This window comes from Tamandua tetradactyla, chromosome 20 (genome assembly GCF_023851605.1).
Source record: "Tamandua tetradactyla isolate mTamTet1 chromosome 20, mTamTet1.pri, whole genome shotgun sequence".
In the NCBI taxonomy this organism is placed as follows: Eukaryota; Metazoa; Chordata; class Mammalia; order Pilosa; family Myrmecophagidae; genus Tamandua; species Tamandua tetradactyla.
Window position 1 is genome coordinate 35365293 of NC_135346.1, and position 22931 is coordinate 35388223.

The 22931-nt window shown below is 43.8% G+C and overlaps 1 protein-coding gene across 2 annotated transcripts in view; it reads left to right on the forward strand.

The window, feature by feature from the left end:
• GALNT10 (polypeptide N-acetylgalactosaminyltransferase 10) overlaps positions 1-22931 on the forward strand; it is a 239554-nt gene that overhangs the window by 179536 nt on the left and 37087 nt on the right. For both annotated transcript variants that reach the window (XM_077137482.1, XM_077137483.1), the window contains exons 5-7: positions 11852-12037; positions 15859-16042; positions 19958-20075. In XM_077137482.1, the coding sequence (XP_076993597.1) occupies positions 11852-12037; positions 15859-16042; positions 19958-20075 (488 nt within the window). The remainder of the gene's footprint in view (positions 1-11851; positions 12038-15858; positions 16043-19957; positions 20076-22931) is intronic.

Consider the following 22931-nt stretch of genomic DNA (forward strand, 5'->3'; position numbering starts at 1 on the left):
CACTCTCAGGCTGTGTGTGTGATTCTCCACCCTCCTCTGAGACAGCTCCTCCCTGGACCACCACCTGCCAGCTAGAACCACCCATGGAGTCCTAAGTGTCCTTGAGACTAGGAAGGAAGGAGGCTCCACTTCAACGCAGGATCCAAGAGGGCTGCAGGCCCCTGGGGCCCCAGTGAGCACTTTCAGAGCAGCAGTACAGCAAGAACCCAGGGAGCATGGCCTGAATTCTGGTCCCCACTCAGTCTCACCTGCTGAGAGACTTAGGGCCAGTCCACCCTACCCTGGGCCTCAGCCTCCTCTCCAGTAACACTGGAAGTGATGATAACCTACCTGCCTTATAGCGACTTTGGGGCAGTCCAATGGAATAATCAACAGGAATCTCCTGAGAAGATACCATGGGCCCAGTGTATTGAGACAGCTCACTGGGAGTGTTCTTGGGAGAGGGATAAGTGCTGCACAAGTTGAAGTTGTAGCATCTCTCTCCGTTAACCCCCTGGGCTTTTCCTCCGCTTTATAGCACAGTGGTTAGGAGTACAGGCTCCATTGGCTTCACAGTGCCCAGTAGGCAGGGCTAGGAGTTGATAATTGCTGAAGCCCAATGGTGGGTCTATAAGGGTACATTATTCTAGTCTCTCCATTTTTTTTCTTTGCATGGGCAGAATCGAACCTGGGTCCCCAGCATGGCAGGCGAGAATTCTGCCTGCTGAGCCACCGTGGCCCACCCTTCCAATTTTTTTATGTTTGAAACCTTTCTTAATTTAAAAAAAAAATGTAAAAAGTTACACTACACACCCTGGAGTCAGACTGCCTAGATTTGCGACTGAGCTTTGCTCTAACCATGTGGACCTTGGGGAAGTTACTTAACCTCTGTGTACCCCAATTTCCTCATTAGTAAAATAGGCCTACTAAGCAGTGACTGGCCTCATGAAGTTTTTGCGAAGATGAGGTTAGTTAAAAAACACGATTCTCTGGATTAGTCGCTGGCACGTGGTGAGTCACTCAACAAGCGTAGAAATGGGACACCATGCCACTACACGGGGCTGAGCTGAAGTCATCTTTGTAAGCTTCAAATAATCACACGCACACTCAGCTTTGAAGATGTCTTAATCGTTACCTGCTCCAAGGAACCTGTCTTTGTTTGGGTTTCCCGAAGCAGATCCAGACACAATGATTTGAGTGCCATCACTGACTTGGGAGGAGATTTCAGGAAACATGAGCAGGAGAGTGGGGACAGGAGGTAGGGAAAGGCACTCTGGGCACTGTGCTTGCGCTGGGGTTCTGGGGCCAGCACAGAGTATGTGCTCGATCATCCCACCTGAGGGGCCGGGCAGCCAGAACTTACCCACCTGTTCCCTGCAGTCATTGGCAGTGGGCAGAGTGAGCCCTCAGGCCGAATTGCAAGTACCGAAAGGTGGACGGCAGGCAGGCAGACATGGGAAGAACACATACTGCGGGACTGCCATGGGGCACCAGGCGGGATGCTATAGAATCCACCAGTACGTTCTCAGAAGTGGTTGTCTGACACCTGCTTCAACCCATGCAAAGATGGGGCTCACCACTTTCAGAATCAGCCACATTCCTTGTTGGATAGCTCTGACTCATTAGAGGTAGTAGGAGAAAAAGCAATTCTGTATTATCTTGCGATCCAGGGTAGCCCCTGGAGTAGTAAGGATGAGTATATGGCATTAGAGCCACTGCTTCTCTGTTCCCTCAGGAAAGATATTGCTTTTTGGTCCTGGCATTTCAGGTTGAACCAGGACATAGCCTCAGAATCTTTCTTAATGCAACTTTGGCTATCCATTACCAATCAGTCAACATAAGCATTGGCATGAAGCCCGTTGGCTATCCCTGCCCTAGGGTTTATGAAACTGTGGGAAATCCCAGAATGGAAAAAGCCCTAAATTGTGTATAGCTCTGCTGTGTCACAGGCTCACTGTATGTAGGATTCTGGGTAAGGCATTTAACTTCTTAGGCCCTCCCTGTTTCCCTCAAGATAAAATGAAGAAACAGACGGAAATGAAACAGCTGGGGTTTGACATGGAAAGAGGGTGTTAGTTTACAATCAGACAGGCTGTCTTTTAGACCTTGGTTTCATATATAAACTGTATTCCTTGGGCAGGTTGCATGACCCTCCCTGAGCCTCAGTATCTTCTTGTATACAATGGGGTCATAATAGCCACCATGCAGCATTCTCGGGGATACGAAAGATAATGTGCATGAAGTGAGGCGCTCTGTGTCTGAGCAGGGGACAGTAATCATTCCTTATGATTGCCATTATCATAACCATCCCATCTTCATCTGAAGTCCCTTCCAGCTTTAAATTCTGTGGCTTTATGGAATGTCCTCATCCGAGAAGACAGTGTGTTAAAATAAGGAAAGAGTCCTGATTTTGTGCAAATGTGCTTTCTAATAAGGACAGGAGGAACATAATTGCCCCTAAATAATTGCTCCGACTTTCCCACAAGCTGTCAAAAGGCCTTAATTGGTGGATGGGTAATGATCGCAGCCATCTGCGTTCGGCGTGACTTAGCGGACGGCTCTGCCTGAGCAGGGCCCTCAATGATCACAGCCGGAGGGGCGATGTTTCTCTCTCTGAGGGGATGGTGGCATGTGGTATAGATGATCTCATTCTCATTTTAATGACCTACCAGTTGGAGGCGATGTTTCTCCCTCTGAGGGGATGGTGGTGTGTGGTATAGATGATCTCATTCTCATTTTAATGACCTACCAGTTGAACTCCTCCAAGAAGGAGCGGCGTCACAGATGATGACTATGGATTTTTCCCTTTTTGTAAAATGGTGTTCCCGCCTGCACAGCAGCTCCTCTGGAGCGGGAACATGCCTCTTGCTATCTTGTCTTGTTGCCCAAGAAAGTCTCTTTGGGAAAGATTTAGTCTCTCAATTAGGGCAAATTGATTTCTGTTTTCTTCAGAGTCACTGTTCCAAAGAGAAGCAGGGAAGGGCGAGGGAAGCCATATCAATCTGTGCGCAAGCAAGGAGACCCGGGGGCTGTCTGAGTCTTCTCACCTCCCTAAGTGTGTGTACATAATCTTTCCTCAGTATCTATTTTAATTGCTCCAAACTACACAATGCCAGGCCCAACACAAAACACACTTCATCTCACAGAATTTTCTGGAAACTTTTGCATCAATGTGACCAAAGCAGTATTTTCCTAAGTGTGCCAGTACAAAAAAAAAAGTGGTTTTAAGAGGTACCTGAGATGATTTCAGGTAGTTCACAGACTATGCTCATTAGCATTGGATCCCGTGTGAAGATAAATCTTTCTCTCTTCAGTTCTTCCTCTTTCCTTCTGGTGATTACCTCTAAGGGAGAGTCTCAGTTGGCTGCCCATATCTCCCTTCTTAACAAAGAAAGAGCAGACCTGACGCTCGCTGTCATGACAAGATAAGAGCATCTGGCTAAAATCTAAGATCATTGCTTTATTTCTATTTGCATGTGTTGTTGTTTTTTTTTGCATGGGCAGGCACCGGGAATCAAACCCAGGTCTCCTGCACAGCAGGCAAGAACTCTGACTGCGAAGCCACCGTGGCCCACCCTTGCATGTGTTTTTAAATTTATTATCTCTTTGTTATAAATGATTCTGATTTTCCATTTATGGTGCTAAAAGATTCTTTTAAACATAAATTTAATTAACCAAACAACCAAAGAACTAAGTTCATTTATAGAAAACAACTAAAAGAATCACAGTAAGGTAGGTGGATATGGCAAAAATAGTGATATTAGTGTAGTATATGATTATCAGAGATTGGAAAAACACTAGAAAAAGGAGGAAAGCATCATGTTTCTACAGAGAACCCAGAGATGTACTACCTTTATTACCTTAGGCAAGTTTCTCAGGTTCTCTGAGCACTCATTTTCTCACCTGTAAAATGGGAGACCCATAATGCAGAAGATGTTTTTATGAGCCAAGGGAGATAAAATATGTAAAGCTGCCTTGCAAATTTTAACATGCCTTGTCAGTGAAAGGGGCTCATTCTTATATGGGGTTAGAAAATTAAAAATAAAATGCAACCCTGGCCCAAAACACAGCTCTGCTATGAACCACGTATCAGAACTATGGCCCTTCCTTTCTCTGGGCCTCAGCTTCCTGCCAATAAAATGGAGAGATTGAACTACTCCTGTGATTCCAGGCCTGGCTGAGCATCAGAATCACCTGTGGGTCAAGTAAAACTCAGGCTGCCCGATGCTAGCCCAGATCTACCAGATTGCAGCCACCTAGGACGATGCCCAGTTTTGCCAGGTGATTTGGGTCGCCCTCCCGATTCAGGAAGTCCCTTCCAGCACTACCTTCTCTGATTCTGTAAATTCAGAGCAGGATGTGGGGCTTGGGTGAGGAAGGGTGATCGCCCCCAGGGACTAGCTAGAGCATGGGCTTCTGTAAGGGACCTAGAAGACCTTCCAGTCCAAAACCCTGATTCAAAACCCTGGGCCCAGGCGGTGCAAGGGTAGTTCAGTGATAGAATTCTTCCCTGCCATGCAGGAGACCCGGGTTCGATTCCTGGACCATGCAGCTCGCAGGCACACACACACACACACACACACACACACACACACACACACACACAAAACCTGGGCCCTGAGGCCCAGAAGACATCAGTGATGGGCTTACTGTGCTGGACCTGGGATCACAGCCCAATTCTCCTGATCCCCAGTCAGAGGCATTCCGATGACACTCCACCTTTCCCAGCTGAGAGAGAGAGAGGAGGAATGTGCTATGTTTTGACCAAGTTAGAGTAAGACACACAGAGATCTTAAGTACACAATTTCATGAGTTTTGACAAATCTACACCTGTAAAACCAACAACCTAAGCAAGATATGTAAGACTTCCTTCCCACAAAAGCTCCCTCACACCCCCTTCCAGTCGGTCCCCACACTGCAAGGATAACCACTGTTCTTAATTCTGTCATCACAGATGCGTTTGGCTGTTCATGACCTTCAGATGAATGTACTATGAACATATACTATATCCTTGTGTCAGGCTACTTTGGTCGAACTAATGATTCTGAAATTCACTCATGTGGTCGGATGTCTCAGTAATTTTGTTGTTTTGTTCGTTTCTTTGTTCTATTGCCGAGAAAGTGTGGCTAAACCATTATTTGTTTATCCATTTACCTCGTGATGAACATTTATGTTGTTTAGTCTAGTTTGGGGTTTTTATGAATAAAACTACTATGAAACATATTTGATCTTTTAATGGATGGATGCTTCTATAGCTCTTGGGTAAATACCAGGAGTGGAATTGCTGGGCCATAGGATAGTTGTATGGACCTTCGTAAGAAGCAAACAGCTTTCCAAAGTGCTTAAAAGACTTTCTAATTCTTCCAGCAAAGTATGAGAGTCCAGCTGTGCCACATCTTCTCCAATACTTGATATTGTTCTTGCTTTTAATTTTGGCTATTCTGATGAGTGTGTAGTGAGTGGTATCTTGTGCTTTTAATTTTCACTTTCCTGATGCTTAACACCTGTGATAGCTTGATGTTTTACAGACCACAGAAGATCATGTGCTCAAAGCTAATCCATTCCTGTGGGTATAAACCTATTGTGGGTGGGACCTTTTGATTAGGTTATTTCAGTTATGGCATGCCCCAGGTGGGTCTTAATCCTCTTCCTAGAGTCCTGTATAAGAGTGTGAGTTCAGAGAAAGAAACAAAGGGAAAGATACCCACCATTTGGGTGGGTCTTGATTGGTTTACTGGAGTCCTATAAAAGAGGGAACATTTTGGAGACTAGGAGATTCAGCGAGAGCAAAGCAGAATGACATAGCCACAAGAAGCAGAGTCCACCAGCCAGCGACCTTTGGAAATAAAGAAGGAAAACGCCTCCCGGGGAGCTTCATGAAACAGGAAGCCAGGAGAAGAAGCTAGCAGATGACACCGTGTTCACCATGTACCCTTCCAAATGAGAGAGAAACCCTGACCATGTTCACCATGTTCCTTTCCAGATGACAGAGAAACTCTGTGTTTGCCATGTGCTTGTCTGCTTGAGAGAGAAACCCTGAACTTCATCGGCCTTCCTGAATCAACGTATCTTTGCCTGGATGCCTTAGATTGGACATTTCTATAGACTTGCTTTAATTGGGACATTTTCTCGGCCTTAGAACTGTAAACTAGCAACTTATTAAATTCCCCTTTTTAAAAGCCATTCCATTTCTGGTATATTGCATTCTGGCAGCTAGCAAACTAGAACAGTGGATTTCAGAAGAACTAAGGAGATGTGCACCATATTTTCATTTTTTGTCCAAGGTTAGCTATGAGATCTTTTTTTTTTTCCCTTCTAAGCAGAATTATCTTTCTTCCCTAAGAGACTCAAAGGAACTTTTTCTAGTTTGTCAGCTGCTGAATGCAATATACCAGAAACGGAATGGCTTTTAAAAAAGAGAATTTAATAAGTTGCTAGTTTACAGTTCTAAGGCCAAGGAAATGTCCCAATTACAACAGGTCTCTAGAAATGTCCAATCAAAGGCATCCAGGGAAAGACAGCTTGGTTCAAGAAGGCTGATGAAGTTCAGGGTTTCTCTCTCAAGTAAGAAGGCACATGGTGAACACAGTCACAGTTTCTCTCTCAGCTGGAAGGGCACATGGCAAATACAGCATCATCTGCTAGCTTTCTCTCCTGGCTTCCTGTTTCATGAAGCTCCCCGGGAGGCACTTTCCTTCTTCATCTCCAAAGGTCGCTGGCTTGTGGGCTCTCTGCTTCTTACGGCTATGTCGTTTTTCTCTGCTCTCTCTGAATCGCCTTCATTCTCCAAAATGTTTCCTCTTTTGTAGGACTCCAGAAACTTCTCAAGACCCACCCAAGTGTGTGGAGACATGTCGTCACCTAATCCAGCTTAACAACCACTCTTGATTAAATCACATCTCCAGGGAGATGATCTGATTACAGTTTCAAACATACAGTATTGAATAGGGATCATTCTGCCTTTATGAAATGGGATATAGATTAAAACATGGCTTTTCTAGGGGACATACATCCTTTCAAACCAGCATAGACCTGGAACCCAATCGAAGATAATTAGCATTTCCAAAGTAATGGAGCTCAGAGCAGAGAATTTAAGGGCGTGGAGAATGAAAGGGAAAGAGCATAACCTGGACTACATGGTGGACGATGAAGTCATTAAAACAACTCTGGGTCAACGCAGTGGTAATATGGTAGAGGGTAGAGACGGAATGGAAAAGAGAATACAAAACAAGGGACTAGAGGAGCAGTGCTGGGTACTAAGATAGCTCATTGCAATGTTTTGTACAAAAAAAAAACAATACCACTACTTTACTACTGTGTAATATCATTGGTTACATACGATAGATAAGTTTAAATGTCACAAGGAACTAGCCATAGTAAATACAATATTTCCTTTAAATTTTCTGACGCTAATGTAAAGAAATTATTACTATTCCCATAAATAGATGAGAAAACTGACAGACACTTAGGGAAATTTTTGAAAAGTTTTCCAAGGTCACAGGAATAGAAAATTTTGGCAACTGGATTCAAACTGAGATCAGTTTATGCTCATCTTTATAAATGTTTACATTATGCAACATAGTTCACCTTGGTTAGCTCCTTGAATATTCACAGCATTGCAATATAGACAAGACTGCTGTAATAAATAATAATCAAATAAATATTTTTAAAAGTCAGTCCATTTCTGGTATATTGCATTTCAGCAGCTTTAGTGAACTAAAACAACACCTTTTCATATACTTGTTGGCCTTTCGTGTATCTATTCTTTTGTGAAGTATCTTTTCAAGTTTTTTGCCCATTTTTAAATAGTCTTTTTATTATTGTTTTGTGGCAGTTCTTAAAATATTCTGCAAAAAAAGGCATTTTGAATACATGTATTGCAAATATTTTCTCTGAGACTGTGGCCCACTTTGTCATTTTCTTAATGATGTCTTTTGATGGGCAAGTTTTAAAATTTGATGAAGTTCAGTTAATCAGTTTTTTCTTTTGTGATACTTTTTATGTCCTGTTTAAGAAATCTTCTCCTATCCCAAGGTCATAAAGGCATTCGGCTGTGTTTTCTTCAAGAAGCTTTATGGCTTTAGCTTTTATATTTAGATCTATAATCCATTTAAAATTATTTTTGTGTGTGGTATAAGGTAGGGTTTAGGTTCATCTTTTTTCATATACTTATCCAGTTATTCTAGCAACAACTGTTGAAAAGTCGTTTATTTCCTCATTGAATTGCCTGGTGCCTTTGTCAAAAATCAATTGACCATTTATATATGGGTCTATCTCTGACTTCTCTAGTCTGTTCTATTGACTTTTTTCCTTATTCTTTGCCAGTCTTGATTATTTTCATTTTATAGTAAGTTTTGAAATCAATGTGAGTCCTCCAACCCTGTTCGTTTTTTTCCAAGATGGTTTTGCTTAGTGTAAGTTATTTGCATTTCCAGATTTCAGAACCAAGTTGTCAATTTCTTAAAAAAAAAAAAAAAAGTTGACTGGGATTTTATTGGGATTGCATTGAATCTATGGATCAATTTGAAAAGAAAAGTATCTTAATAATACTGAGAATTTCAGTCCATACATATGATTTATCTCTCCATTATTTACATCCTTATATTTGAAGGCAATTATAGATGCCATTTTATTACACTTTCCAGTTGCTTTTTGCTAATATATAGAAATACAATTAGGGTTTTGGTTTTTTTTTTTTTGGAATTTAGCAGCTTTATTGAGGTATTATTCACATTCCATAAAAATCACCTATTTTAAGTATGAAGTTTAATGAATTTTTTTGTTTATTTGTTTTTTGTTTTGTTTTGCGTGGGCTGGCACCAAGAATCAAACCCAGGTCTCCAGCATGGCCGGCAAGAATTCTGTCACTGAGCCACCGTCGCACCACCCTTTAATGAGTTTTTAGGAAAATTGATACCAATTGTGAAATTATCATCACAGTCCAGTTTTAGAGCATTCCCATCTCCCCTTAAGTTCCCTTGTGCTAATTTGCAGTCAGTCCTCACTCCCAATCCAGCTCTAGGCAAACAGTGGTGTCCTCTCTGTCTCTATAGTTTTTGCCTTTCCAGAAATTTTATATAAATGGAGTCATATAATATCTAGACTTATGTGTCTGGCATCTTTCATCTACCATAATACTTTTAAGACATGTTTTTGTTTGTTTGTTTGTTTGTTTTTATACATGGGCAGGCACTGGAAATCGAACCCGGGTCTCTGGCATGGCAGGCGAGAACTCTGCCACTGAGCCACCGTGGCCCACCCAACCATAATACTTTTAAGGTACACCCATGTTGTTACAATAGCTGAGTATTGCTGAGTATGTTTATTGCTGAGTATTCCACTGTATGAATATACCACGTTTAATTTATCTAATCATCATTGTTGGACATTCAGATGGTTTCCAATTTTTAGCTGTTATGAATAATGTTAGATATACCTAAAAAATTGCTGGGTTTTATGGTAAGTGTTTAACTTTTATAGAAATTACTGGGTCATTTTCCAAAATATTTGTACTGTTTTACATTACCACAACAATGTGTGAAGGTTCTGGTTTCTCCACATCCTCACCAACACAAGGTATAATTAATTGTTTTTTAATTTTGGCTATTGTAGTAGGTGTATAGGGGTATATATACTCCTATGGTTCTGATGTGCATTTTCTTCATGTCTAATGATGACGACAACTCCTTGTGGTTCTGATTTGCATTTTCTTCATGTCTAATGATGAAGAAACAATGATGTTGAGCCGCTTTTTATGTCTTCATTTGCCATTAGTATACCTTCTTTGGGAAAGTGTCTATTCAACTCTCCTGTCCATTTTGGAGAGAGTCGTTCATCTTCTAATTATTGAAGGGTAATTCTTTGTATATTCTGTATACAAGTACTTTGTTAAATATATGTTTTGAAAATATTTTTCCAAGGCTCCTGCTTGTTTTTTCCTTTTCTCAATGATTCTTTTGATGAGCAGAGTTTTTAATTCTGACAAAGTCCAGTTTATCCTGGTTTTCTCCTATGAATTGTGCCTTTGGTATCATTTGTAAGAAATCTGCCTAACTCAATACTTTAAAGATTTTCTCCTATGTTTTCATCTGGAGGTTTAATACTTTTAACTCTTTCATTTAGATCTCTCACCTATTTCAAATTAATTTTTGTGTGGTATGAGGAAAAGATCTGTCTTGTTCTTTCCCTTTCCTTCTTTTGTTTTTTTTAAATATAGTTATTGAATTTTTCCAGCACATTTTATTGAAAAGGATATTCTTTATCCATTGAATTATCTTGGCACCTTTCTTGAAAATCAGTTGTCCATAATTGTGTGGGTTCATTTTTGAATTTTCTATTCTGTTTCATTGACCTGTACATCTATCCTTTCACCAATACCACTGTCCTGATTACAGTAGCTTTGTAGAAAGAGTTGAAGACAGATAATATGAGTCCTCCAACCATTCTTTGCATTCCCTTATGAATTTTAGAACAGAGTTGTCAATTTCTACAAGAGTGTGTGGGATTTTACTGGAAGTGCATTAAGCCTATAGATAATTTGAGAGAATAGATATTTTAACAATGTCTTCCAGTCCACAAATATGATTTCTCCATTTATTTAGCGCTTTCTAATTTCTGTCAGTGATGTTTTGTACTTTCCAGGGTCCTGAATATCTTAATATATTAATATTATATTAATATTGCTAAGTGTTTTATATATTTGGTTTTATTTGTTGGTTTGTTTGCTCCAGGATTTCTTTACTAGAAGCTTCCCTAAAGCATTTGAAATTGGAATCGATTTTTAAAACTCAAAAAATCAACACATTTTTAAGGATCATATTTAACTATATAGCTCAAGGTATACCTACAGTAGGACACTGCATGTAGCAGTTATTTAATAAATATCTTAACGGCTGAATAATCAAATGGATATCTAAAATGCAGCTACTTTCTTCTCGAGTACCTTCAATAACGTAACAGCTTTAAAAAGGTTATCAAATATCAGAGGTATCTGCTTTACTGAATAGACGTAACTCATTTGGGATCAGCACTGTTTATGCTAGGTGTGCGCACTTTTTTGGTGGTTAGGCATGGTCCCTGCAGCATCGTTAGTTAATAATATTAATTTGCTCAATAAGCTCTTCCTTCATAGCCAGGATAGTGAGGTTCCATATCCTTATTCAAAGGATGTCAAATTCATAGAGTTCGGGAAATTTAGCTGCAAATCAAAGCCTGAGGTGAGGGATTGATAATTTGAAGGAGCCTCTTAGGAGTACAGAACCGATGGGAGAAGCGGGGGGTGGGGAGGAGTTTACACATTGGCTTCGTTCTTGGCAGACTTCCTCCACTCTCCTATCCCTCATTTTGCCACAGATCCCTAACGTTCCAGGCTCCTGGCCAACCAACTCAGCAAACCTAGCGAGAAAGGAGGAGCCTCATTTTTCCGCCAAGGAAATGGAATGCTCTGATTGGTCAGCCCTGGGCCACATAAGCCTCTCCCCCTTGGCATTGGGTCAGCCCCTCCCAAGCCTGATGGACTGAGAAGAGGAGAGTCAGGTCACCAAAAGAAATCCGGGTTTTTTTGTTTGTTTTTTTACCAGAAAGGGAGGTAATGGGCCCAAGTCAGGCAGAAACCATATATGCCCACACCCTGGTACAAAAGATCTGTTGTGTTCCAGGCCCGGCACAATCACCTGATCTCTTTACACCTAAGTTTCCCCTTGTATACCAGGCCAGTGATGATCCCTGCCTTTCTTAGCCCCGTCTGAACGGTCCAGTGAGTCTGTGTACCAGAAAGTTGTCTGCAAACCCTGAAATGCGGTGTGCATTCAAAGAGAGGATCACAAGAACAATTTCTAGGCAGCCGTCCTTATCTCTTCTGTCTCCCACACAGAGCACCTGAAGAAGCCACTTGAAGACCACATGGCCTTTTTCCCCAGTGTGAGGATTCTCCGAACCAAGAAACGGGAAGGGCTGATAAGAACCCGGATGCTGGGGGCCTCGGTTGCGACTGGTGACGTCATCACATTCTTGGACTCTCACTGTGAGGCCAATGTCAACTGGCTTCCCCCCTTGCTCGGTGAGAGAGCCGTTCCCGAGGCATCGCTGACCCCGGGCCACCACCGCCTTCTGCAGGGAGTCTTCTGCAAGGGTTCCCTTCCTTGTTGAGACGTGCCCAGCACAGTGATCAGTGCTATTAGGGATTCAGAAGGTCGGAAGTGCTCACAGGGATCTTTAAATCCTTTCAGTCCCTTCATTTTACAGAGAAGGAAACTGAAACTCAGAGAGGAGTGACTTGCCCAAAGTCACACAGCACGTTAGTGTCTAGGGGCATGATTGCTTCCCTCAGATTACTTTTCAGAGCCAAGTTGTAAGGTGATATAATTAATTACCATTCACTGCACTGCACTGGGGGCCAGGCAAGTCATGAGCATCATCTCTGATCCTCACAAACCATGCAAGATAGAAGATATCCCCTTTTTGATCCTAGAGGACACTGAGGGTCAGAGAAGCTGAGTGAGTCATTCATTGCCTTGGGCTATAAGTGTCAAAGCTACCAGTTGTTCAAAGCCTGTGCCCTTCCATGGTCCACACTGCCTCCCTAAATTCATTTAGTCTCAGAAAAGAATTCCTGACATATATCGGGGGAGGCCTACAGACAGAGGGCAACAGATCCAGGAGTCACCCACCACAGTCTTGGAGACAAAATGGAGACTTGTGGTATGATGATGGGCAGTGAGGTGGCCTTAAAGCTGGTTGAAGGGCCAGGCTTAACACCTGAGGAGTCCAGCTTTGAAGAAAGCGGTGAGGTGGTACCCACAGGCAGACTTTTAAGGGGAAACATACCATGGAGCCTGGGAATCACAGGTGGAGACATATTGGAAAAGAGTTCTTAATCCAGGGAGAAAAGTTAACTCTTTGGGAATAGATGGGTGAGCTCCACACAGCAGAAGCTTGGGGAGGACCAAAGTTTGGGACAAACATGAGTATGCATCATATTCATCTGGTGGGCGCGTTGAAACACAAATGGCTGGGTACTACCCTAGCGTGTCTGATTTAGGAGGTCCAGGCTGGGCCTGAGAATTTGCATTTCTGACAAGCCCCCAGGTGATGTCAGTGCTGCTGGTCTAGGCACTGTACAGGTTAGGGAATGCAAGGACAGAAGGCAAAACCTACACAGTTAAATGGGAGAGCCTAGCAAATTTGTTTTCCAACACAGATGAGTATGGAACTTTATTATTAGATTATAAGCTTCTGACTCCAAGGGTCCTGAATCTCACTGGATTAGAAAAAGGATATAACCCAGAATTTCTGGTAAACTGTTTATTTAATTAAACCAAGAGAACTTCTGCATCTGCCTCTCATTACCCAAAGATGAAAAAAAGAAAAAAGGCTTACCATAAATCGCCTAATTTATAGTGCTGAAGGAACAACCCATTTGCAGGGTCATTCAGTGACTCATAAAGAGAATGGAGTAGAGGGGCATGAAACTGAGCTTGTAGTCTAAATAGCCCTTAACTCTGTCTGTTTCTATGGAAATATATGAGGGTAATTATCATAATCTGCAGGCACACATGGAAGAAACATTTCCCCCTCTTTTTTCTTTTTTTTCCAATAGAAATGTGAACCAGTGTATAGATTTTAAAAGCTGTCCCTACTAATATCAGCAGTTGATGGGGGTCATCATGATTTTTGTCTCTGAAACCACTACCACCTTTGTGCACAGCTTATTCTGCCTTTTTTGGAGAGTAGGCATTTCTGAGCCTGGGGAGGATCCACTCCCCAAAGGAAAGCCACTGCCTATCATCATTTCCTTCATCATCATCATCATGGGGCTAGCAGTCCCTTAGCTTTTTAGGCCACTTGCGCATTTGAATTTGATGGTAAAGCAAGCAAGCCAAGCATTATTATTATCCACACTTTGCAAATGAGAAAACCAAGGGGCTAAGAATGTGACAGATATGCTCAGTCTTTCGACTCCTGCTTCTGAATGAGCTGCTTTCAGTGGCCCTGGTCACAGAGGATGTTGGCTGTGTGTGGAGCCTGTGCTAGAGACTCCATTGTCCTGCTCAGTCCTTGGAGACCCCATGAGAAAGGCGCTGGCTTCCTCCAAATTGTAGCCAAGGAATCTGAGACTCGGCTGTCAGTTACTTTCATCCCAGCTGATGCTGCTAGTAGAATTTGAACCTTGGCAATCTGTCCCCAAGGGAGCACATCACCATAGAATGCTGCCTCCTTGATTACACTCCCTGACTCATGCCTTCCCCAGTCAGCCAGCACCCAGCAGAGTACTGTGTCCTCTGTCCAAACTCCTCAGAAAGGAAATCCACTAGAAGCAAGCCCCCCTAGTAGTTGTGACTGATTAAAAAGAGAGGCCCTTTTCTACATCTTTCCCCAAGAAGGTTCTTAAGCTTCATTTAGAATCCTCAGGGAACTTTTCCGTAAGGCAAGCCCAAGACCAGCCCCCCTGAGATTCTGATTCAGTGGGCCTGGGGTGAGGGAGTAGGCATGGGTGTTTGTTAAATCTCCCAGGTACTGCTGCCACTGGTGGTCCCTGGTCCACATGTGGGGATACGCTGCCCAAGGGCAACATTTCCCAAACATTTTGACCATGCCCTACAGTTAGTAGTACTTTGGATGTCACAATCCTGTATACTAGTGCCTATGCATACAGTATAACTGAAACACAGTTCCTCAAAGAGTACCTTCCCTTATCACCTGGAATAATGCATGCTAATACTCAATGGTTTTTATTGAGTCATTACAAAAAAAGCACCAACAACAGCAATACACACACAAAATCGATTTCATGACCCGCCTATGTATTATAACTTGCAGTTAAGGAAAAGGCCAAATCCCTGCTTTCTCTCTGAGAATGGGAACATGCCGTATCTTGATGAGGCTTGGACCATAGGCTGCTGCTGGCCCCCTCCAGCCCCAGCAGGCTCACAGCTCCATGTCTTCATTGTGACTCCTGGCCCAAAGCAACAGTTACCCCAGCACAGCCCACTGGACTCTCAGGGCAGGTTGCCTGCCCCTGACAACTCACTGGGATCCCCTGACTGCAGTCAGAGTTTCTTGGCAAGAGGAACACTGAAGAGAAGAACAAGCCAAAACTTAAATTCTGTCAATAGGTTGAGCAAAAAATAAATGTCATAGAATCTCTTCTCCTAGGCTTAAAAGGGACCATAAAGCCATCCGAGCCAAGGCCCCCATATCCTATGCTTGTGTCACCTGGTCTGCAGCATTTCTGCAGGGCAGTGGTCCATGAGGCTCTGCTGGCACACCGCTAGTCAGGAGAACGCACTACTTTCTGGAACAATCTATTCCCTCATCCAAAGTTCTGACTGTTGGAAAATGGAGCTGAAATTTGCCTCACATGGAGGGCCATCTGTTCACTGACTGCAGCCAGGGAGTGTCCCTGAGCTGTCAGGGACAGGCTGTCTGCCAGGGGGACAAGTGGGCTGCACTGGGGTGACTGCTACTTGAGCCAGGGGTCAGCTTTAGGGTCCTCCTAGAAAGAAATGGATCTCTTTTCTTTAATAACGCTGATCATTGACAGGCATCTGTGCCGCTCACATTTCAAGCACGCAGGCCTCATAACAGCCTTATGAGATGGAGCTGCTTCTTGTCCACCTTTCATAGAGAACACTGGGTCTTGCAGACATTACTTATGTACCTGGCCCAGGGCCCCAAAGTGGGTGGCAGGATGGGAGAGAGCCCTGGTCCATCTTGCTTAAAGCCTGCACTTTACTTTCCCCTGTATGGATTTTCAAACTCTGGTATTCAGAGAAACCACCTGGGGAACATGTCAGCAACGTGAGCAAACTGCAGGGTAGGATCATGCACTCAGCTCCCCCATATCCTGCCTCACCTGATGCACATGTCTTGGCTCTTCAGACCGCATTGCCCGGAACCGCAAGACCATCGTGTGCCCGATGATTGACGTGATTGACCACGACGACTTCAGGTACGAGACGCAGGCGGGGGACGCCATGCGGGGCGCCTTTGACTGGGAGATGTACTACAAACGGATCCCGATCCCTCCAGAACTACAGAAAGCTGACCCCAGCGACCCATTTGAGTAAGTATATATAACCCAGGCTGATGACTGCCCCCCGACACACACAGCTCAGGGTGGCCCCTCCCCAACAAGCCCAGTGCCCCACCCACCAACTAGGGTTAGACATCCCCAGCTAGAAGTGCAGCCCCTTGCAGTTTATCACAGACCTTAGCTTATAGGCCACCAAGCTGTCCCCCTCCACCTTGCCAGATTGCCAGCAGGTGGCGAGTAATTACTCCTGCTCTCTGCTCAGCCTGGACCACTCTCCTCAATCTTGGTATCCAGTTGTCATCATCATCACCATCTCCAGCAGTGTGAGCTAGGAGTGGAGGCTGTGAGTTGAGCCCAAGTACCTCTTGGGCAGATCAAACTTTTGTCTCCTTCTCCTGACCTCTTCTATCCTTTAAACATAGTCAAATACTTCTTAAGATCCCTTCCTGGTCAAAAGGTGTAGTTTAGCCAAGACCACATCGTGTGCTCAGATACCCCTTGCAACTCAGGGTCAGTCCCAGTGAGACTTGAATTCTTGGTGAATACGAGTATCAGGAGTAACTAAAATTTGGCCTGAGTTGTTAGACAGTTTCTGTAGACACTATAGTACATGATCCTCACCACAGAGTCCTCAGGTGATTATTGGGTCCTATTTGACCAATGAGGACCCTGAAGTTCAGGGAGGGACCAGGACTCGTCCAAGATGACGTGGTAGCAAAGGCTAAGATAGGGATGAGCTGCTCTAGAAAATGGAATTTTCAGGGTAAGCAGAACCCCTTTCAGTGTTTGAAACCTCATCATAAACAGATTTGTAGGTCTCAGATTTGAGAGGTACTTAAAGATGGGTCTGACCTGTTCATCCTCCTCTTTGTACAGGGGAAAAGGCAAGTCCAGCTCCTGTAGCATATTAGTAGCTGAGGCCCAGATAGTTTCCTCCTGGGCATCAGTCTGCTCATCTAGAGTGTGAAGGGGTCAGCCTCACCCTACAGCAGTGGCCTGCCACCAAGGCTGCACATTGAAATCACCTAGAGAGTTTATAAACCCACCCTGGCCGCCTCCCCCAGTCCAGTTACACGAGAGTCTCTGGGATGGACCAGACCTCGTTGTTTTTAAGTGCCTCCCCAGGTAATTCTGATGCTTTCTGAGGGACTCCACCCACTGAATCCTCTGATTCTTTCCAGAAGGCTCTTCTGGACTGTACGTGGACCAAACCTAAGGGTGGCCACTAGAGAAATCTGGTCATTTTCTGTACACCTCAGGGTGCTCTCGGCAATCTGCAAGCCCAGCGGGGTGTCATGATGTTTGAACGATGTACCTCTGGCCGCAGCTCACCCACTCACCAATTACATCCCCTGGAGATATTATGTGGCGTTTCTGAACTCCAGATTTCCCCATCTGTAAAGGGGCGAGGAATGAAGTTTCATGAGAGCTGGAGATAAAATAAAGTGAATGGCACACATTTGACCCTCGGAATTATTATTATTATTATTATTATTATTATTATTATTGAACATAGCAGAAAATTCAAATAAACATTCAAATAAAGTGAGTGGCACATATTTGACCCTCAGAATTATTATTATTATTATTGTTGTTGAAAATAGAACAAAATAGAGCAGCCTAGGAGGAGAAGCCTCCTTCTGGAAGCCAGGCCTCGAGCATCGGGAATGCCTTATGGCTAATCGCCTCCCGCTTCTGCAGCAGCCCCTAGGCCCCTGCCCTGGCTGGTTTTCATATGCAGTCCTGGGTTGATGTCCTATGAAGCACCAAGCCAGAAACACTCTTTGCCCCTCCAAGCAGGATATTTATTGCTCTGGCCAAAAAAAAAAAACAAAGCACCAAATTCCACAATCCTCAGAAAACAAAGGGGAATTGATATTAATGACACCTTATTTTCTTTAAAAACTCGATGTTTTTAAAGTACTGAATGTTTTTTAGAAACACACCAGCCATGTGAAATAGGAAGTATGGCTGTATCTCCATACTTAAAAAGCTAAAACAGTGCTATCTAAAAGAAAAGAATAGGAGTCACATATGTAGTTTAAAATTTTCTGGTATCCCCATTAAAATATAAGAAGAAATTGGTAAAATATATTTTATAGTATATTTACTATATTTAGCCTAGTATACCTAAAATAGCATCATTTCAATACATAATCAACATTAAAAATTTATTAGGATATTTTATATTCTTTTTTCCATACTAAATTTGGGTGTGTATTTTCTACATCTCAATTCAGACTAGTCACATTTCAATGCTATGTGTGACCCATGGCTACCAAGCTGGACAGCATAGAGTTAAATGGTTCTACCCTTCATCTCAGGACATACTGCAAGTTAAGGAGAGAGAAATCCGAGTGAGCATTTCCCTTCTTCTGATCCCCTGCCCTTTTCACTCTACACCTGCTTCTTAACGGTTCTTTCCTGACATGAGGCAGTATATTGTGATGGCTGGGGGTGGAAACCATGGCATGGATTGCAGATTCAAACCCAGCAGTGCTGCAGAGTAGCTGTGAGGCCTGGAGCAAGTTATTCGGCTGTCTGTACATCAGTTTCTACATGGGTAAGATAAGGGTGAGAATATTGGGGCTTACCCCGTGGGGTTGTTTGGAAGAGCAAATGCATTTAAATAATACATTAGTTTAGTACAGCAACTGGCATGTTCAAGCCCTCATCATATATTCAAAGAGATCCCTTTTTAAAAATTCTCCTCCCTCCTGTGCTACAGAGTCTCATCTGTTACAGGAAGCCTTGGGAAATGAGTGGGTTAAATAGGGTCTTTTAAAATCAACCTGCTTCCCAGGAGCTTACAGAGTTTCTGTGGCTAGAAGGAGTGGAATACTTTGGTTTGAGGGTTTGGAGTTTTCCAGAGCAGCCAGACAAGGACACAGCCACTCTGGGACAGATTTCCACGCAGCATACCTTGGCCCATCTCTTTGAGAGGCAGCACTGGGGCTTCCAGCAGGCAGCACCAAGGGCACCCCGTGGTTATTGTCTCTGCCCTTGCTGATGCTGTGTTCTCTTTCTGCACACCTTCCTTTACCCCTACGCGTCCCTTTTCTAAACCCCTGGAATGCCACCTCCTCTGGGAACACTTCCTTGACTCTTGCATCCCTCCTTTCCCACTAAAGCTGGAAGTACAGTTCAGTCCTTTCACATCTTATAGTACATCCCAGAGGCCTCATCACGCCCTACCTGATCTTCTGGATCCTTCTGTCCTGAGGCGGCCACACCAATATACTGGGCGTCCCCAGCCCCACTCTAATCCACCTTAGTGTTCTTCCAGCACCCGTCACAGGTGGTCCCCAAACCTTGTTTCCTGAATGAATTAATGAGAGGATGAGCGAATGAAGTTAATCTTGTCTCCCTGTTTAATGGAAAGAACAGAGATTGTGGCTTTTTTCTATGAACACCGCAGCAGAACAAGTATCCTTGCTGAGCTTAATGATTAAGAATCATGAAATGAGCTGTTAGAAAATACGGAGTCCTAGGCTCCATCCCCCAGAGATTCTGTTTCAGTAGATCTCGTGTAGGACTCAGTGCACTATATGTTTTTCATGTCTCTTTCTATACCGTGGAATAGGAAGTCTTGGAAAGACCTGATTTGGACCATTTAACTAATGGGAGGACTAGAGATAGAGATGACTCAGCTACAAGGTCCATGGGAAAAAGCACTGTGATTTCATTTCACAGACGGTCTTAGGTGTTAACCATGTGAGAGGAACTTCAATCAGTTTGGCTAAAAATGTAGGTTTATGAAGGGATGTTGTAGGCAAGAATGCAGAAAGTGTGGGTCCTTACTCAGAGGGCCCTTGGAGTCCCTCTGTGCACCTGGACTGTTCCCGGAGCAGCAGGGAATCCCATCACTGGGGGACCAGCATCATCTGACTGCATGAGGAGCATGTGGTTGTCCATGTTTTCACACCACATTTTCTTCCCTAACAGGTCTCCTGTGATGGCTGGTGGGCTGTTCGCCGTGGATCGGAAGTGGTTCTGGGAACTGGGCGGATATGACCCAGGCTTGGAGATCTGGGGAGGGGAACAGTACGAAATCTCGTTCAAGGTGAGCCACTGTCCAGGATCCCCTTTCTTCTTGGCACATGCCTTGGCAGCCTGCCTGACTAGCAGATGTCTGAACCTGGAAAAGCTTTGGGGATCTCTGGGTTCTATTGCCATTCTGTTCCTCTGGCCAAAAAGTCAGGGGCCAAAGGGCCCCTCAGTTCTGGGGTGGAGGATTCCAAAGGCTGGTCTTAGCCACAGCTCTGCCTGGCATTTGCCTTACATCTCTTCTTAAGATGGCAGTAGTGGAGTAAGACAGATCTCCCTCCCAGTAAAGGTGGTATGTCTCTCACTGAGATGCCCGGCAAACCAGCAGGGGGAAGAGAAACCAGGAAGGCCAAGATCCGTATGCCTAGAGGAATGCTTCTCTCCGTGAATGGCCATTGGCCTCCCAGATTCCAAGTTAGCCTGAGTGGTTCCTGGTTAGCCCTCAGATTCCCTTCAGTATCTGTCTTTGAGGGAGTTTGACATAAAGACCAGTAGATAAGAACTCAAGTTATAGAATCAGAAAGTCCTAGATTCAAAGCCCACCACCCATAGCTCTGTGACTTTGGGCCAATTAGATAACCTCTTTGACCTTCCTTTTCTCACCTGAAATAAGGAAATAATACTACTACTTTACAGAGCTATTGGAAAATCAAATGAGATAATATCTAAAGTCTAGAAGGTGCTTAGCACACAACCTGGGCACATGGGCAGCAATTAATAATTGGGAGAAATTGTTAACGAGTCAATATTTTCCAGAGTCTCTCTTTGACTAGCCCATGTGCTATAGAAGCTTCTTATCTATGGGGGTAAAGGTAATGGCAGTTACTAGTTAGCCACCCAGCCTTCTGAGGCCATGTTCTACTCTTTGCTGGTGGGATTCTGTCTTGTTTTCACATGAAGAAGGGAGGAAACTTGCTTGTTCCACACCCTGTGGTCTGCCAGAGCCTGCCTATAACACCCCTGGGACTCCTGGCCCAGGATGGATGGCCAGCACCTCTCCCGAGCTGAGCCCGAGTCCAACATCAATGTTCTATGCAAAGGGTTAAGACTTCCATGCTGAGGCCACATTCCCTAGGTCAGATGCCAACTCTGCCACTTCCTACCAGCCAAGTATGCCAGGTGAGGACTCCCCACTCCCTGGGCCTGAGACTCTGCTTCCGTAAAATGGGTTTAACAATGCTTCAACCCTCACAGGGTTGTTGGGAAGATTAACTGAGCTCATGCTTATTGGGTGCTTCTTAATAAACACCTGAAGGTGGTGTTGGTATTACCATTCTCAACGCCATGTTGTTATTAGCCACGCCACTGGTTGAGCAGTTCTGAGCTGGGGAAAAGAAATTCTTGACTAGCAGAAAGCAACAACCTAGAATTCTAGTGAAACATTATTTTGGTTTGAAGAGCAGTTGGCGTCTGTTTTGTCATCCATGGTTCTGAAGTCATCTCCCATGTGGGGAGCAGCACCCTATACAGAAATAATAGAACTAACCAGGGTTGATATCTCAACTATTTAACAATTATTATGACATAGACAGCAACCAGTCAGAACAGATGCCAGCTGTAAATAGTAATTTTGCATTCACTCTGGTGGTATAAAGAATGAATTTCAGCCCTCTTCAGAGCTAATATTAAGTGCTTACTATATACAGGGCACTGTACAAACTCTTCACACATGTTAGCTTATTGAATCCTCACAGCTACCCTGGGGGTGGGGGTGGTATCATTATTATGCCCATTTCACAGGGAAAGCAGGTGGTGCTCAGACCAAGACCCCACACATTTGGAGGTAACAACCAGGACCTGAATCCAAGTCTGCCTGACTCCAAAGCCCATGCTCTGACCTCCATTTTATAATCCTCTGGAGGGACATCAGAGAAGAGCACTTGAAAGGAAAACCAGCCCAAGAAGGTGGCTGCAATCTCTCATCCTTTCCTTCACAGTGTTTTTCTCCTCCTGGGGTTATTGTTAATTTATTTGGATATGCCTCTCAAAGAAGTGAATTATAGCAGTCTAAATCAGAAATAGCAAATAGATTTCTCTTCCAGCCAACTCTGATCCATTGGTGGGGGCTTGCCGCAGTACTGTGTTATATGTATTTTGAGGCTGCATCTGAGCTTATCAGAAGAGCAGTGATTGATTAGTGATGTCTGTCATGGGTGCAGATTTGGTGAGTGATAGTGCATATGCTGTGTAGTCAGTATCCCTAACTCATGCGGTCTAATTTTCCAAGTGTGAAATCACACAGAAGGAATGAGAACATTTTAACTTAACAGTTCCCCAATCTGTCAGTTAAACAAACTTGATTTATGAGGTTTTCTATCATGTTTTTCTCCCAGAATTGGGCACTCACGGAAGGTAAACTTCAATAGGAGAGGGATCCTTGTGTATTTATTCACTGCTATATCCCAAGTTAAAGGATTGCCTGCCAGGGAATAGGCATTTAATAAGCATTTGTTCGATGAATCCTCAGAGCAGGCAAGTCACAGGCCAGAACCAGTGTCCGAGCTCTTATCTGGCTCCTTGGCCAAGAAGTCCCCCTTCAGAAACTCCCTCTATGGAGGATGGTGAATGGAGAGAAGATTTGCACAAAGGAATTGCTAAACCCAAAATGATTTCAATCTGTGTGTTTCAAAGACCCATCTAATGATGCTCATCAGGCAATTACGGCAGAACAAATGGCATTTTTCTCCACACAGTTTATTTACAAAAGACTTGGTAATGAAGCCATATTGGAAGTCTCTCATCTGGGAGGGGCAAGGAGGCTGGCTTGTGTTTCCATTTGATCCAATTATGTCCTTTGCTCTCCAGAGGAAATGAGACTGGGTAATGAGGAGGCTCCCAAGACCCAGGAGGGAGGCTTTTCTCCCTTGGCTTT